Below are 18,321 nucleotides of genomic sequence, written 5' to 3' on the forward strand. Positions count from 1 at the left end.
GTAGAGAGCAAAACCTTATTTATGCCTGAAAAAGACATCTCATTCAAAACTCACTCACTCACTCACTCACTCACTCACTCACTCACTCACTCACTCACTCACTCACCCATAAATCCATTAGAAATGGGCCATTTAGCACTCAGACAGTGCTCTCTGAAGCAGCATCCCCCGGTGTTTTACAGGTATGGATCTGCACATGTCTGAATTGTTGTGCGCTCTTTGTTGGAGGACTCGGCGCCGCTGCAGCCCGTGGCGAGCCTCCCTCCGTCAAATCACTGCAAATTCTCCCAACTGCTGGCGGCTCTTCTTCAACAGCCAAATCCCTCGCACGCCAACGAGCAGGCCCGCACATTCCGCTCCCATCCTGCTGGTTTGTGTTTCCGGATCTCCCGGCTCTCTGTCAGATCTCTCCCGCTTATATTTAGCGATGTACATGTCATCACGCTGCGCCCTGCTCTGCATGTGTGGAACTGCAGGGGGATGGCAAAGGGCTTGAAGCCGCAGTCTGCCCGTTAAGGTGCTCAGGGGCCAAAAGTATGGTTATGGGGCTGTAACGTGAGCTCTAAACAGTTCTGATAAAACTGCTTCCTCCCCACGAGTCTCTGCATCCAAATGCTGCAATCTCTCTCTCTCACACACACACACACACACACACACTCTGTCTCTCTCTCTCTCTGTCACCCACACACCCCATCTTTAGTGGGGTTTTTTGTCTGACCTTTAAGCTAATGCCCTTTTTGGGACTTCTCAAGTCTTCAAATGATCCAGTTAATTTCCATCTCGCTGACTGAGAAACGGATGTAAACATACTTTGGACATGAACGTTCCCACCAGCTGCCAACGTACAGCCTCCACTCAATCAACCTTTGAGTTTGCGCTTTGACGCGATCAGGCGGCGAACCTCAGCTTCTCACATGATGAGGATTTCATTTTACATTGTAATTTTCCCTCCACTGTTTCAATCTGGTTTACATGCGTATTTTTTCTATTTTTGGCAGACAGCACTATCATTATCTCTTTGCCAACTGGATCACCCTCTACATCCCATTTACTACCACTTAAAGTATTACCAAGGGATGTAATTCCAGGAGCCGCGCCTGTGTGCAATGTACATAAATTGAGATGTTGCTAGCAAGCTGTCATCATTGCTGTATGGCAACTGAGCAAAAAAATAAATATATCCATGAAAACTGTGAATTGAAATAGATTTTTTATACGAGCGGAGGCTCATTTCTGTCCATGTTGGAATGTTTGCGTCTCAATCCATCTTAAGAAAGGAAACCTGTGCAGCTCTAATGGGCAGAAATTCACAAATAGCTTAGCTGGATAAGCACAGAATTAATAGAAGCTGTTCTGGTGGTTATTGTTTCTGTCTTGTTGCTTCATTGGGTCCCGCTCTGTATATGTTCTGTACATGTCACATGCATGTTGCTACGGAAACAGCTCTTATTCTGTGGTGGCAGGAGCAGCAGCTTCCTTTTTACTCAGAGTAATATTGATTGTTGCAGACACTGATGTGTCAGTCCACATGTGAATAAGGGCCACATAAGTATCTTTGTTTCTGAATTTATGACCTTGGAGTTAGCACTGTGTGTTTGCTGCTTCTACAGTCTGCTGGAGATGAGCCTGAGATAAGATCAGCTCATTTATTATTCAATAAAAGCACGCTGAGGGCACGGCAGATCATTAGCTGTGGAGGTTATTTCAAGGGAGGGAGTGACACAAACACAGAGCGAGAGAATAAAGTTAGATAAATAAGCAACAAAAGAAGACAGAGGCAAAGAGAAATATATCGATTTTGTGTTTTTAGTATTCCGACTGCTTTGATTCCCAGACGCTGCTGTGCCACATTCTGACCAGTCCTGATGGCTTTGCAGTTCTCTTGCAAAGGAATTATGGTCTGGAGAGCCACCAAAGACTGACAGACATGTACACGCACATGCATGTGCAGAAAGGAAGTCAGCTTTTCAAGCCTATCTTGAATGCCTAGTTTCCATGGAGACATTTAGTCCTATTAAAGGTGACATGAACAATTTCCTGAGAGGAATTTAGACAGACATGGGAACTGAACCAGAAACCAACCAACAAAGCACCCACAGAATATATATGCTTAGTTAAAACTTGAAAGTGGGCGTATGGATTTATTAAAGATTCTGATTATGGATTTAAGGTAGTGTAATGAGGTCTTGAGTATTTTATACGATTCACTGCTTGTTATTATAACTTGGATAGTTTCTCGTTCAGTTCTAATGGAGAATTAAGCGCAGCGCTGCTTCTGGCCTTGATGCTGGGCTGCAAAGTAAGAAGAGAAAAGAAGAATTCAAATGTTCTGAGCGGGGGAGCTGTGCCCTATTGTTCACCTGTCGAGGTTATGAGACAAGGAGGAAAATGAAAAAGAGAGCGAGGAGGAATTTGATAAGGTGGGAAATGTGCGTGCGTCAGTCAGTAGCTTACCAAATTGAATTCATTTATTTATGTTTGCTTTTCTTTCATCTGACACTGTGAACTCGACCTACTCCCCATGGCTGCTCCTCACTCCGTGACATTTCACAAATTTTATTATATTTTTTTTAAAGAAAGTATTGAAATCTTTCTTCACTGCTATGTTCCTGCTTACTATTATTATAAGTTCTGCTCTTGATTCAGACAGGAAAGAGGTAAAAAAAGTCCTGGCAAAATTCAAGTCAGGTTAAATTTCCTCATAAAGGATGGCCAATGCTGCTCAGCAGTGTAAGAATCCTCACCAGCTGAGAAGCACCTTGACATGACATCCAGGTTGATGAGCAGCCCAATTACCAACAGGCTGAGCCGGGAGCTGATTCAAGCACAGAGAAATTTGGAAGGGAAGATCCCTCCTAAGTCCGCACTGGCGTTTACAACAGTAATGACTGCGGCGCTCCTGCCAACGGGATAATTAAACCTGAGGTAACTCAAAGTTAGCTATCTTTCTTTCTGCCGCTTCATTTACCGCCCTCTACTGAGGTGGGTTTGAAACTGCGGCGATAATGAAAGCGGCGTGAACTCCGTGGCCTGCGGGGAGGCCAGACCTGCCTGCAGGCCCCCGCTGCAAATGCCACTCAGTGCCAATCACTCTGGAAAATCTGAACAGAACATGCACGTTCCATTTTACCCTTATTTCTTTCCATCATTGAGCCGGTTTTGTGCAACGCTCGCACAGACCCATAGCACACCAATACCTCTAGCAATCCATCACAGTCGCCGCTCATCTGTGTGCGTGTGTGTGACACACATAGGCCTGCCCCTTTCAAACACCACCTGCACAGCTCCTGTGTGGCAGCGAAACTAATTTGCTCGGCTGTAATACTTTACTCTTCCACCATGCACCTCTGGCAGCCTTCCAACAACCAGCCCATTATATGGGAATATCTCCCCGCGCCATAATAAGACATTTACAACCAATGAGTGTGCGGTGTTTGCCCTAAATTAGCCGTGACTTGCCTTTCAAAGAGTCATAAATAGCTGTGAATGCTTCATAAAGAGGCCACGGAAGCCACGAGAACAGTATTTAAACGGCCAGGCAGCTGTGACAGCATGTAGCCTGCACTTTAAAGACTTACGCAGACTTAATTAGCAGGCCGGTTTGTTGACTTTGTCATGGCAAGTTCAGAAAAGCCATTTATCTCTCGCATTTATTTAGCAGATCATGTCACTCCACACTCGAGTAAGTCCCACGGTGGATATGCATGAATAACCCCTTGTTCTCTTCTATACATCATGACAGCAGCAGTTGTGTGTGCAGATGATGTTTGTGTTATTTATTCACTGTTGACCGCTCTTACTAATATAAGGGAAACACGTCACGCTGAAGCAAACATGGTAGCCTGAAACAGCAAGAAAAATAACCTCAGTGGGCCCAAACAGATTTTCTGTAAACACATCCCTGACCCGGTTATTAAAAGCTGGTTTAAAAAGAGTGTTTAAAGGTTGGTATCAGGTGCAGCTGTTGAAATGATTCTATTTTAAGCGAGTGGATGAGGTAAAAGGGCATCTTCATCTTGTTTTTGTATGATTCTGGTCTTCTGGCTGACGCTGCATTGCCTGGTCAGGCTTAAAAAGTGACATTTTTTTCCTCTTTTTCATCAGAATTGGGCGATCGATGTGGATTTTTGCAAGTTTTGAAAAATAGTCACTTTTACGAGCTAGAAGTGGTCTCAAATAATCCACCTCTTTCTTCTTTATAGACCAATCACAAGCCTTTCTCAAATCTCATGATATACGGGCTCGTTAAAGCTGCTTTGTGGCGTTAGTGGGTGTTTATTGGCCTACAGTGAATGGAGGCTCGATCACTTTTAAGTTTCCATACTGATGGAAGCCTCTAACAAGTTCTGCTCTGTCTGTCTGTACATCTTTTTATCTGTATATCCTGAGACTGTGAAATACATGTGGCAGAGCCAGTAAAGTTTCAGCTGTGCTGACAGGAGGCCACAGACAGAAACCTGCACGTCTGCTTGTGGATTCCTCTCACAGGCCGTCACCAGCGGCCCTCTGTGAGCAGCGGCGCACATCTGCCGGCTGCTTGTTTACGAGAGCAGTTAAGACTGGATCAAGGAGGCTTTTTTAAAAAAAAGCGTGCACACACATGCAAGCACGAGCTCAGACAAATGAAAAATGCACTGCGACACGCGTCCAGCCGCAACGATTCCTTAGGCTTTCAGTCCATTAGAGACAAATATCTTCCAGGAGAGATGATTAAAACCAAAGTGACAGAGAAAGCTCTTAACTCGGAATTGGAGCTTTGTCTGGATTTATATTTGGGATAAACTTCAGTCAAAACGGTACCGTGACAGATCACCCACAAAGCTGAAATTTCCCCCATCTGCCAATACCTCTGCAAACACACTCCCACTTCAGATTAATGTACTGCTTTAACCACAAAACACCTATTTGTGCACAGCCGAGATACTTTCACGAATAGTTATTTGTGCGACGGCATAATTAGAATTCCCAAGTAAGCAAAGTTTCAAAAATCCTATTAGTTGAGCTTTCTAGGTCAGCAAGATGACGATGTTAGAAGGCCAAAAGGAGTCCAATTCCACAATGAAATGTAGAAAATGTAACTACGAAAGAGTTGATTGTCCGAAATTCTTCAAATGTTACGTTTTATGCATAGTTATGTTAAATGTTCTTCCTATTTTATTCTTGAGGACTGTTCCAGAACCATTTCCTCCTCTCTTCTCATCGCCCCCTCAGGTGTGTGACTGGTGTGAGTGTGTATATTATGGCTCGGTCAGCGTGGAGGTCAAGTGAACGGCCATTTTTCAAAGCTATGAGTAGTTCGGTAACTTAAAGAGATGAGAAGCTTGTTTGTTTGGGAGGCCAGGAAAAGAAATCTGACAATAAAATTCCCACACACGCACGCACGCATACAAGCTCAGAGCTACTCATCCTTCCCCCGTGAAACCAGGTTGATGGGGGCAGCCTTCCTCTGATGGCTTACACCTCGCTGACAGGCTCATTACAGCAGAGTTAGTGGAGACCTTGGTGTGAAAGTCATCTCGGCCAACTCCCTCCAGCTCTCTGTCCCACTCACCTCGCTGCCTGAGCAACACGGACGCCACGCTCTATTCAAATCAGGGATTCCACAGGGGGCAGCGCTTGTTCCATGCCAGGTAACATGTTTTCTGAGTGACTGAGAGACACCTGGTCGCCTGACAGAAAGCTCATTTTCTGTCCAACAACAATGCTCCCTGTGGTCAGAGTTCCTTTAAATGCTCCGACGCCTGAAATGGAGTTCAAGCTGAAATAAGGAAGGGGTGACACCTTTTTGAGACAGTTGCTGTGTTGATTCTGCCTCCTCATTAAAATGTGTTGCCTACATTTAGGGAGAGGAAACGCTGAATCCCCTTCATGTATCAGGACGTCGTAACGTTACTTTCAAACCTTCTCCCACCCATCTTTGTTCTTCATATCTCACTCTCAGCTGCAGTTCTGCACACTCTGCCTCTCTACATCGTTGTGTCTGAGCCAGGAGCAACGCTGCACACATAGACCACACTCCAAATCTGTCTAATTAATACCACAGATGTCGCAGTGTTTGTGTCTCTCCCACCCAAACACCCGCTTGATTGCCGGAAGAGATTCCTGGGAAGCCTCTTCATATGTTCGTATTTCATCTGCAGTTGTTTGGCACCTCATGGGCTTTTTTCCTGTCCTCCACTCTAAACCATGCTCCTTTCAGGCTGACACTTTGCAGCAAGACACATCTGAAAAATGGTCCTGCTGTCCTCATGACACAAAACTGTAATTTCTATACAAACCAGATGCATTTTCCGGCATAATTGGGCCAATACGGACCTAATATGGTCTGAGTAGCTCATGCTAACTGTTTCATAAATAAGGAATGTCACTGAGTACAGTACTTCTTTGTGCACAGACATGTTTGCTCCACTTTCTCTCCTCAGTTCCATCCTTGCATTCTTTATAAAACGAAATCACGCTTTTTATTTCCCAGGGTGGAGTTGAGTGAAACAAATCTAGAGGGAGCATTAGCAGTTTCTCTCCTCTCAAAAGTAATGAATCTCTAAGCAGGATGTGTTGGTGTTTTGGACTTTTTTGGGGGGGGTTGGGGGGTGTCACATAAGCCGCTAGTTGTTGTTTTCCCTCAGTGCTTTCTCACCCCGTACCAAAGCTTCTTTCCTCTTCAGCCCTCCTTCTGCTAAAGAATGCTGTCAACGAGGCTTTTGGTTCTGTTGATGCAGCATCTTTTATCCAGCCAATGTCCTCATTAATGCCAGGAACTGACTTTTACAGGTGTAATTTGCCATCGATACGGATTAGAAGTGACTTGGATCAAAAAGCATCACAAGTTATCAAAGTTCACGAGTTATGAGCGCAGTTATTTTAAGGCAAGTGCTGTAAATATGGAAATCCAAGGGTTCAGGTGTGTTTCATGATCTTTTGTCCATTGTTTTAACACTATTTTTGACACTATGAAATAGAGGGCAAATATGTCTGAAAATTCTGCATAAATCTAGCACAAAGCTGCTTTTATTAATGTTCGGTGTTTCATTTCTGCTTTGTCTAAAGCATCTCCAACAACATACTGAAGTAGTCTTATCCTAATTTTATTGTTTTGACACATATATCCCTTCCTTTCGCCTTTGGTGGTGTTTTGATGAAATTGTTCCTTATTACCTGCAGGCGATGGGGCGCTGGGAATGTCAGACGGATGAACACAAACACGTTCTCATATACTTTCAGGATGGGTTTTCTGCATCCTAACAACATGTCACTTCGCTTCCCTCAGGCTGGGTTTTGTTTCAAGAAGGAATAGGACAATTTAAAGAATTAATCAGGATTGTTATAAAGCCAAGAAACCCAATTTGCTTTGGAGAAAAAGGAAACTCAATGCATATTTTTGTTGTTTTGAATGTTGTACTGACTTTTTGGAGCAACCTTTCTTACCCTGTTTGTGCCCCTTCATCTTTTGCTGGAGACATGTCTGGATGACTTGTGTGTAAGAGGACATGCTTCAGACACGCGTGTAGGAAAGAGAGTTTAGGAACATACTAAATGAGGCAAAATCACAAGATGCTCGGAAAATTGTGACAACAAAACTATATTTACGCTTTTGTTGTGTCTTCAAAAATAAGTCAAAATTGGCTGTATTTTTTCGAACTGAAACCAGTTTTACTTAAACATCATGTGAAAACTATCACAATAATTCCACTGTTGCAACTTTGAAACTTTCCTCTGTTTTCCACTGAAAATTGAAATTCCAGCATCATCGCTGAGGAGCTGAAGTGGCTGCCAGCTTCCAAAAAGGTTTCCAGCTTAAAACCCTTTGTGAGGTTTTATCCTTTGTGAAATGTCTTCTGAGCCGTGCCCTCTGAAGGGATCAGCGACAGGCAAGTGACACTTTCACAATGCCACCATATTTCCTGAGGGAAACAAAATAATCCTAAACGGGCCAAAAGAAGCAAGTTTAATTATCTGATTACCCTCACGGACTTTCCCTCTGCTTAATTCATCCAAAGGTCAGAGCCTTCATGGGACCGTTGTTTTTCAGCACAAACTGCATGCTCTCCTTCAAGTTTCCTCCTTTGGCCTTTTTGTGCTGCTCTGTTTGTATTCAGGAATCAGGACGTGATCAATTTCCCACCCATGTGGTTGCTAACACGGGCTGGTTCTTTGCTTCCCTGCTAAAGGTCGCTGCCACATAATCAAGTATAGAACAAGTAAAAATATGGTTAAACAAAGCAAAAAAATATAAGGTCGGTGTTCAGCAGAGTACCTCGTTATACTTTTCTATGGTCAGTAATTCCCCACAGGAGGGTCTTTGGTGAAAAGGGAGGACTCGTTGCTTCCCACAGACAGAGATAACAACCAATTAAATCGATTAAAGCACCTCAGTTACCTTCTATTAGCAACAAATAGATGTTTCTGACTCGTCCACGAAGGCGGCGGAGTGAACGAACCATCTAATCAGAGTGACTTAGAGGGCGGGAATCATTCAGTGCAGAGATAAGTGGTGCAAGAGATAAAGTGTTAATATTCATAAGGAGAAAACAGGCAAAGAAATGGATGAAGAATGAAACAGAGATAAGGCAGTGAGATGAGCTGTTATCTCACCGGTAATGGTACTTTCAGCTCATATCAAGATCACTACACAAGACAGAGGAATGTATTTATAGAGTGTGGCCTGATCTTCTACAGTAGAAAAGTACTTAAGTGACTTCTACTGAACTTGACGGGAGAAGTGAAGTGTTGAGAGGACCTTTCTAAAACAGTCAGACTGTCCCTGATTAAGGCTGAGGGCTTTTTCTTTTGGAAACGTTTGCAAACTAATGCAGCACAATCCCGTAAAATCGGAGAAATGTTGTTTGATTAGATATTAACTGAAGAAGGCGTTTTAGGGTTTTTAGTCCGGTGGAACCAGAACATCGCGTCGCTAAAAATCGATAAAAACTGGCAGAAACTGCTCATTTTTCCACCTATTTAAAGCTGCCATGAACTGGATCTCCTCTTAACAGATGAAATGCCTCTACCGGTGTTGTTTTGAGCCGTGTGTTGACGTAGTCTTTAAAGTGGGGAAAATGTGATATAATTAAGGGACACCGGCATCAAACGCCGGCTGATGTTCCCTCTACAACCTGAGACTACGCACCTATTTACAGTATCTGAGAGAACATTACCTCTGATCTAACAGCAAGGTTAAAAAGGTTCCAAGAACGTTTCTATGTTGATGTAAATAGAATTCTAGTCATCCTCAGCTTCCATTCCATTCCACTATGTAGTAATGTGGGGGAAAAAAAGAAATAATGAGGTGACACGAGTGTTGAAACGGATGAAATAGTATCGTTGTTCTTTTAATTTTGGGATCTGCAACATGAAGAAGCTGTGGATTATTCAAGTACTTCCTTTCAGAAAGGTGCCTTGGAAAGTGGAGGCCAGTTCTTACCATCTGCACGGTGAGGTGGAGGAATATTAAGAGGAAGGCGTGTTTTTTTGGTTTTTTTTTAAAACCAACAGGAAATCTGTAAAGTGATTTCTGATTGTCAGCTGTCGTGAGAGGTGCATGGAGCCCTGGAGGCTAAGATGGCTGCAGTTTTCACCAGGTGCTGATATTCAACAGCGTTTCCGTTGATTTCAGGTCTGTGAGCAGAGCAGAAACTAGGGCCCAGTCTGCAGAACCACTTTTGAAATGACAGCTACAAAGAGGCCAATTACAGAAATTCAACGAGAATTTAATTGAACCAAAATATCATTGTGGGACAAGAACCATCCTCAAATGTTCCTCCTGCGTGTCTGAGTGTACGGTTATCATCATAGCAATTAGAACTGCCCAAATGTAGTAGACTTCACAGTATTTGACAAAAAAAAGCCCACCAGCATTTTGAAAAGAAGATTTATTTGTGAAAAGTGCATTATTTCAGAATGGATTTTTTTGTACCAATGCCTTCAATCCAATTGTTGCAATCACAAAATTGAACAAACCATTATCTTGAGAGCAACTTTCGTCTTATTTCTTGCAGTAAAAATGAACTAGGCAACGCAATAGCTAAAGACTGTAACACGGCATCTGTCCTTTCCATATACTCTATCGTCCTATTTTAACCTGACAAATTTTGGCATATTTTAACATCAATTGTAGAAAACTGGTGCTGGCTTCCAATGTGAAGCTTAAAGCATTGTGGGGGTTTTAAATATGAACCATTTGTGGTTTGAGTCTGACTAGAAGAGGCATTTTAGGCTAATGTTTCTGTGGTTAAGCATCAGGATTAGTTCTGGGTCACATGGTGGTTCAGTGATTAATACTGTGGTTTCTGTGTGTACCCCGGGGTACTCTGGAGTAAAGTGAATGTTGCAGCTAAAAAGAAATGAATTCATAGATTCTCTCATTGCTCAGTGCTCTGGAAGCACAAGGTGAAAATAGAATTTTTGAGATCTTTGAGGAGATTCTAAACCTTGACTTGAGTCCAGCTGTGGTAAAAGTCAATTGTTTGGGCATGGCTTAGAAAAGCCACACAGGAAAGAACCAAGCGGTGAGGTGAGGAGAACTGCTTCCAGGGGTGAGAGACTACAAAAAGGTACCCGTGACCTCATCCATCATTCTAACAGGGAAGATGTTTGGATCTTCCCAGGGCTCAGCGTCCAACCAAACCCATGACCAATGGTCACTCTGAAACAGTCTGAAAACTGTGTGGCTGCACCGTAGATGTCTGATAATCTGATCACATAAAGGTGTCGATGGTATTTATAGCACATACGCTGAACAAAGTTCCACTCATGCTTCCTCCTCTTGACTGTCAGGCTCAGACATGGCGCCCCAGATGCATTTCAATCAGGCCATCCGGGAAGGAAAAAAAGACTTCCCTGGATACCTGATACCAGATTTCCATCTCAATTTTCTCTCCCATCAAGCGAGGAAGGAGGAACTATTGAGAATCACACCCGAGTAGGAGATATGTAACATCATTAAAGTGGAAAAGTAATCATCTCTGTCCTCCTCTGAAGTCCAAACAGACACTACTTAAACCAAACAGTATCATTGGATTAGATTTGATACATCAGCCAATATGAGTTCATTGGGTATCCAAAGTAAACAAGGTCCTCAGGAGTGCGATTGTGTTTCTGATTGTGTCTTTGGTCAATAGTGCACCCGGGCGAATGTAAAAATGGTGCCTACTTTAATCAAAATGATCTTCAGTGATTCTATTTTTATTACTTTTTTTAACTTACTACTGAGAGCACTCAATTCCCGGGAAAAAGATCCTAGACTAGTCCCTGCCTGTTCCGACTAATGAGACTGAAACGTAATTAGAAGGTTGTTGCAGTCAAGATATGAAATTATGCCTGTGAACCTCAAATTATGTCTTTAAAACATGTCTTTTAAACATATAATTTAATTTTTTTTAAATCCCAAATGTAATTCAATTAACTTCGGTAAAATTGTATGCCACTTCCTCACATTCTGTCAAACGTGTGTGTGTGTGTGTGTGTGAACAGCATATTTTCACACTTCCTTTTGCAGAAATTCATCATCCTGCAGGTGTTGTGTGTATATTTGTCTGCTGCCTTGTGCTCTTATGTGCGTTGGTGTGACATTCACATGCGAACGCTCCAGCATGTGCACCCACATTATATTTTCTTGCTTCTTTTAATTAGTGGCTGTGGAGCTAATTAAAGCGCATGGAACCCTTCAATTCTCTGACACTTGCTCTTGGCTCCTCTGAGGTTTTGATCCATTTCCCTCGCAATGCCGCGGTGTTTTGACATCTTCTGAGAACACACAGTCACACAGAGAGTCTGAGCACACAGTTCAATATGTGGATCTATTTCCCTTCCACTTAGTGTGACAAACGCTGCCTTCTGTCAATGTTCAGTTACAGCAGAAAATACCTCCCATGGACGTGACCTGAAGCAGCCGTTTGCTAACTGTCCAACAATCACTCCTTGGAATCCCTTTATGGTCCAAAAAAACCCATTTACAAATGAACCCTGCTTTAAAATAGATCATTTTTATGTGCTCTTAATCACTCACTACTGTTTGCTAAATAGAAAGAGAATGCTGCAAGTTCCCCAAAGTAATTTAGCATTTTAAGTGTCCTTCAGGAAATGACTTTTTATTGTTTTCGGCGCCGTTTTGCTTTTTGCTGCCTGGGATTTTTCGGTTTAGGTTCAGATCAATGTCAGTGTGTCCTCCTCCTTCGCCCGGAGCCCAGGCGCTCCACAATCCCACTGACTGGCGTGCACAGCTGAGTGCACCATCCTCCTCCTTCTGCAGCTTATTTAATAATTGAAAGTCAGTCACCGTAGATGAAAGACAAAAAGAGGATAGCTATTATCATTCCGAGCTGAGCAAACGCTTTGATATGTCACGATGCATCCTTGTGTGAGCTTGATCTCTCTTGTGTCCAGATGCATGTGGGGATTGGGGGGGGAGTCACCGCTGGGAAATTCGTGTTTACTCTGCAGTTACGGAATAATTTCAGGAGTAGCACTGAAGGTTAAAGGAAGTTAGTGGTGAAGTGGTTGTAAAATAGCCGTAAGCTAATGTATAAACACAGTTGCAGTTGTGTGTACAACATGGTGACAGTTGACAGGCAGGCTGCATGTAGGGAGCTGAAGGCAATTAAAACACAATCTAGGCGCCTTTCAGTTGCCATTAGCTGCCTAATGATGGTTGCATGACTTCACCGCACAAAGTAACCCGTAGAAAGTTTGAGTTTTACCCAGAAACTGTAGCATGTGTCTGCAGAATGAGGGTTTTGATACACTGTCGTCTGCTAGCGCCTGTTGACGGGGTTTGGGGGTTGCGTTCCTGTATGGTTTGGTTTCCATCTGCACAGGAAAGGCAACACAAGATGGGAGTGTGAAGCTCTTCGGTCTCCAGACTTTGTGAAAGTGAAGCTTTGTTTCCAGTTTGGAAAAACAACATTGTTTTTTTCTCTTTCTGCTCTCACCCACTAAAGGAGAAACGGTGCACGCTCAGACTGTTGCAGCACCGCCTCGTGACCGATTCTTTGTTTTTCTGTGACAGGTGCCGAGAGGGATATCAGGGGATCCGCTGTGACCAGTTCCTGCCGAAGACGGACTCCATCTTGTCGGACCCGAGTAAGTTTTCAAATTCTCGACACAAATCCTCCCTCACATATTTGATACAAAAGCAAACAGGAGGGAAATGAAAGGGGATCGCCATTGAGAGAAACTTCTGATCCCGGACAACTTTTGGAACGTTTACTTTGAGTTCTGCTAATCTGCAATAATGAAAGACGGGAGAATCAAATATTACAGACTGGCACCAGCATCTGGCATTTGCTCTGCTGTGCAAGAGGAAAGTGAAATATTATTAAATAAGTCCAATATTTCCATGGATATCATTGTGAAAACACTCTTTTTGAAGGCCTTACTATAATGTGCTGTTTGTATGATATAGATAAAGTGATTTCAGTTGGAGTGTTGTTGTTTTTCTCCTTCGTGAAGCATGCGTGAAAGATTTAGGGTCTGTTTCCCAACTGTTCAGTGGCTCCTCTTGTAAAGACTTATCTTCTTTAGAAGATTGAATAGTGCCGGATTCTCCCACCTTAATGACCTGGGTAATTGCCTTTAAACTGGCTGCTTTTCCCTCAAATCCTCCATGAGCCTCAGTTATTAATTAAAAGAAACAACAAGATTGCTTTTTCTTGAAGCCCCAACGCCTCTTTAATGCATCGATACATGCAACTGAATGTGGATCCCTGAAGTATTTATCCATCACTTAAGGTTCTCTGAATACAGTCTCCTGATATATTAAATAATCTGTTGGTTCGAAGCATTCCAGCCTCGTTATGCGACCGTCCTCTGTTCTCACTGAATTCCATTTTAATTTTCTTCTTTCTCCTCCCATTTCTTTATCTCCCAAACACATGGCCCTCTCAATGCCACGCGCAAATTGCCTAAACTGCCATCCTTAGAGCCCATTATGACTATTCCATATCAACTTTTCTCAATCTCAATCTAAAATGTACTCGGCATTGTCACCAATGTGCAGTCGGTCTCACTATTTCATAAGCTCTAATAGCAGCATTTAAAAGAAATGAGATGGAAGAGAGGCTTGTTATTTTGTGGTTGTAATAGAAGAACAAAAGTAATTCAATGCCAGGGAGAGAAGGTGCCAAAAAACTTGTAGATTAAATCTGGCAAACACAGCACCACTTTTATCACTTGCTCTCTGTTAATATCCTTTATTTCCAGACCATTAATTGAGTGTCAGTAATGAGGTTTTTAATTCCGAGCAAGTATTTGGGTGGCAGTCCTTGTTAGCGCAACAGTGGTGTTCAGCGAAGTGATACTCATCGTCTTGTTTGTACAGCAAACCCATTGACCCCAACCTGTTGGCAGCCAGGAGACGTCTTCATCAGCGTAAACAATGACGTTGTTCCTTCTGAAGATCCCATCATTAACTGAAGCAACGAGCTAACGACGAGCCTATTTTAGCAAGAAAAACATGTCACGTGACTGCTCGTCCGTGAGGAAAAATGAGAGTTGGCTGATTCCAGCTGAACCCCATCAAAATGCTTCCTTTCGGAGATCCTGTACTGGCTACAACTGTTAGCTTCACACGGTAGACTGGGGTGGTTAGGGTTGACTAATATACGGTGCCTGAGAACCTAAGAACATTTCCAGGGAAGTGTAAACAACTGTAAGCAAAGGTATCTTCCATTGTGTGCATTAGATCATCGTGATTTGCTACCCGTGGATTAAATGTGGCTAAGGCAGTCGGGAAACAACTTTTCTCGCTGCTGGTCTAGTTTAATTATTTAGATCTTCAGAGGGCATCAAACCCATTTCCAAGCTGCAGCCTGTGACTCTAAATAAATTCATTTGGCTGGTCTGAGTTCAGATGTCCTTACTTCAACGCTGTAAGCAATCTGCTGGGTTAGAAGAAATCCGCCCTACTTTCTCCACTCACGTATGGCTGGTTGAGGTTCCTGCTCTCTCTAGACTGAACTCTTTATTGCTCTTTATTGTCAAAACTTTTTTTTTTCATTAATATGAAAATGTTGTTTCTTTTCTCCCACTTAATCCGACGTCTACTGCCTACAAAAGTTGGTAAGTTAAAAAAAAAACTGGAGAAGAAGAATGACTTAAGTTTGCTGCTTCGTCTCTCATCCCTCTTATAATCTTTTCACCGCATTACTCCTCGACTCCTTTGCTTGCAGCTCATCAAACCTCTAATTTCCCAGGTTGCCTCAGTGTCTTGTTCTGGCTCTTGCCTCTGTGTTGACACCCCCCCCCCCCCCCCCCCCCTCCAAATTTCCCTACTGATGGCCACCTCTCACCCCCATCTGTCTCTGGCTAACCTCCACCGTGCCATCCTTTCTTTGACACACATGAGCCCCGTGCCCAGCGTGTCCCCCAACACTAACTGGCGTGGATCTCAGACGGACTGAGGTTTGAATTGTGTCAACTCGAGAGAGAGAGAAAAAAAGGTTCAGCAGCAGGGCAGCACATGCTGCCAAGGATCTTTTGGCATGTGGAAGTCTCCGAGGAGGAGACGTCAGAGGAAATTAGACACATCTTGGCACCTCAGAGGAGAAGAGTGTCATGACTTTCGTGGATTCGCAAACAGGAGAGTCGAAATCTGGAGTTATACACAGACTTTATAAGTCAGAGGTGCAAGTAAAGTGCCTCAGACAGAAACCCGAGCAGGTAAACTAACAGCAGGAATCTTGCAGCAAAGCTCGATATGTTCACATAAATCGAGAAAAAGACAAAGCGTCAACCTAAGAATCAGTTTTAACTCCACCTCATTATTTAGGTATGTTCATTTATTGTACATCTGTAGTTTTTCCTTTAAAATGAATGAATATCTGGTTCTAGAATGGCTAAAACTGCATTTTTGTTCCTTTTCAAAGAGAAAGAAATTCAAAAGGTCAGCAGCTGGTCACACTGCCAATACACATCAAGGAATGTCACATTTTAAAGTTTTCTTCAATTAAATATGAAAAACTGCATTTTCTCAAGTATATTTACATTTTGAAAGCTTTTAAACTCAGTGCATAGAGCAACATTGAAGCAGAACAGAATTCCGAGGTTTCCACATGACTGCTGACATGCTTTTAGTTCTCAAAGTGCTAAAAAGCCCCACCAGGGTGTTTATCACCTGACTCTTTTAATGGGACGTGTTTGAGATCAGAGGGTTGTTTAGGTCGGCGCCGCATGTCTCCGAGAGCAACAAAGGCTTGTGACTGTCATCCTCGTGCGTATGTAGAAGAAGGAAGGCGCTTGTTGTCATGACAATTGTTGAGGTTGCTGATGTGGCAACCCAGTTGTCACATCCTCACAGGATCGGTTTCACAGGATCCAGCAGCATCCTGGAGCTGACAGAGTTGAACTCTGTTCTTTTGCACGGTGCTGTGTTGCTCTTCTGCACTCATCATCATCATCATCATCATTGACAGCCTCCGTGTCAACGTATTCTCTCACCTACAGTACCTGAATAGTGTGACAGCTGAGAGAGACCTTTAATCACTCCCATCTGGAATCAGTATGAAGTTAATTCAGACTCTTTCCATTTCATGGTGGGTAGTTTGGTTTGCACAGGCTGTAAATCCACAGAAATCGATATTCCTCTAATCAAATGTCACATCGGCTCTTGTCCCAAGTTTTAGAAAATCTGGCTTTGCTCTTACGTTTATTTCACTCAATAAAAAGGGCAAACTCAAGGTTAGGAGGTGGCCAACCAGCCTGATGTTACATCTGGATTCTGATGAAAAGCAGATAAAGCTCAAGCTGGAGGTGGGAGACTAAATAGATCTGTTCATGCCGAAGAAATTTATGAAGGTTTCCACATTTCTGTATGAAGCAACTGCATGAAGTGGAATAGAAGTGGCTTTGAAAGGGGGTTAAAAGAACCTGGTCCTTGGTTTTAGTGTTGTTGTCATTCTATGGGTGACAGAAAGAGCTAACTCAATGAGAAGTGTCTCCACCAGGGTTCCTTGGATGTTTGTGGCTCTGAAGAGGAGATAATGGCCTTTCTTTAACACCCACCGATGACACTGAATCCCTTTTAGTCCTGGATCGACACCGTGCTCTTCATAACATCAGAAACAACACTTTCTGCTCTGTGTTGAGGATCTTTCTTGCATAGAAAGAACAACATTTCTTCATGGCTAAACATTTATTCATCCATTTTGTTGCAAAATTACATTAAAGAAATCCACAAGCTGCTATGTTACTCTACAGTATTAAATCATTACATTGTAAATTCTGATAACTGAGCTTTACTCCTGAGCCTGTTGATGACTCCAATAACAGTAATTTATTACTTTCTTACAGTTGAACTATTCAAGAATTTTACTTGTATGACTCTAGTGTGACATAAAACAGGATTCAGTGATAAAAGCCCAACTAAGTGGAGCATTTCAAGTAGCATGACTGTCACAGAAAGCATTCATTTACAACCATTTATCCATTTCCTTTGACGTCCTGAACTCTAATACCGTACATAAACGTGCAGTGTTAAAATACACTTTATTACATGTTCAAGCTTTGGAAGAATGCCTGTGATATCCAGATTCATACTGACTTTAAATGCTGTTCTACTCGGTAAAGCTGCTATAACGCAGCTGAACAATTTATAATCACAGTGACACCAGAGGTGTTGTGTCTCATCAGGTTTATCTACCGTTGCCAAAAAAAAAAAAGGCACTTTTCCTCAGGTGTGGTTCAGGTGTGAAATTAGTTTAGTTCGCAATTTTATGGCCCAATTGCAAGGTCACAGTCGTCATCAACCACAACCACGCTAAACTTCCAACCAATCACACAATAGTCTTTGGACATGAGACATGTTGCTGTTTCAGGGCTAATAAAGACACGGTGGATGATCACAGAAAGTAAGCTAGCCAGGAAAATGCACAAAGTTGGGACTGGGGTACCTTCCAAGACAACTCCCAAAGGATAACTGCCATGATGGTGAAGAGCGGGCATGATGGGTGATGTAGTTTTGGGCACTCCAGCACTTGAGTTTACCGTGAAGTCTGAATTGTCCCTGCTGGAGCGACCAGCGTGGTGCAGCAGGTGGAGACCCGACTCTACATCACAAGGGACCTTAAGATGCATCAAATTATTGCATACTGGTCAACAGATTGAACAGATTAAAATTTTTAAATAAACTAAACTAAAAGATTTCCACCCATGGCTTCGCAGCTGGGTTGCTTTCTGAATTCCTCTGTAAGAGACCGAAGCAGATGGCGTTATATTGCTCTCTAAAATCATATTGCTTCTGTTGTAGGTGAACTCGGTGACAAATACTAAACTGACTGTTGCAATAGAGCTTAATGGACACTGATTGCTGGGCTGTATTTACCTGACTAT

At 42.8% G+C, this 18,321-nt stretch overlaps 1 protein-coding gene across 3 annotated transcripts in view; it reads left to right on the forward strand.

Moving 5' to 3' along the window:
- The window catches only part of nrg3a (neuregulin 3a), a 178,831-nt gene that overhangs the window by 131,151 nt on the left and 29,359 nt on the right, over positions 1-18,321 (forward strand). For 2 of the 3 annotated variants that reach the window (XM_029835562.1, XM_029835563.1), the window contains 2 exons: positions 13,004-13,077; positions 15,052-15,054. In XM_029835562.1, the coding sequence (XP_029691422.1) occupies positions 13,004-13,077; positions 15,052-15,054 (77 nt within the window). The remainder of the gene's footprint in view (positions 1-13,003; positions 13,078-15,051; positions 15,055-18,321) is intronic. The other variant, XM_029835564.1, reaches the window with a different exon arrangement.

The sequence above is a fragment of the Takifugu rubripes genome, chromosome 4 (assembly GCF_901000725.2).
Source record: "Takifugu rubripes chromosome 4, fTakRub1.2, whole genome shotgun sequence".
Taxonomy (NCBI): Eukaryota; Metazoa; Chordata; class Actinopteri; order Tetraodontiformes; family Tetraodontidae; genus Takifugu; species Takifugu rubripes.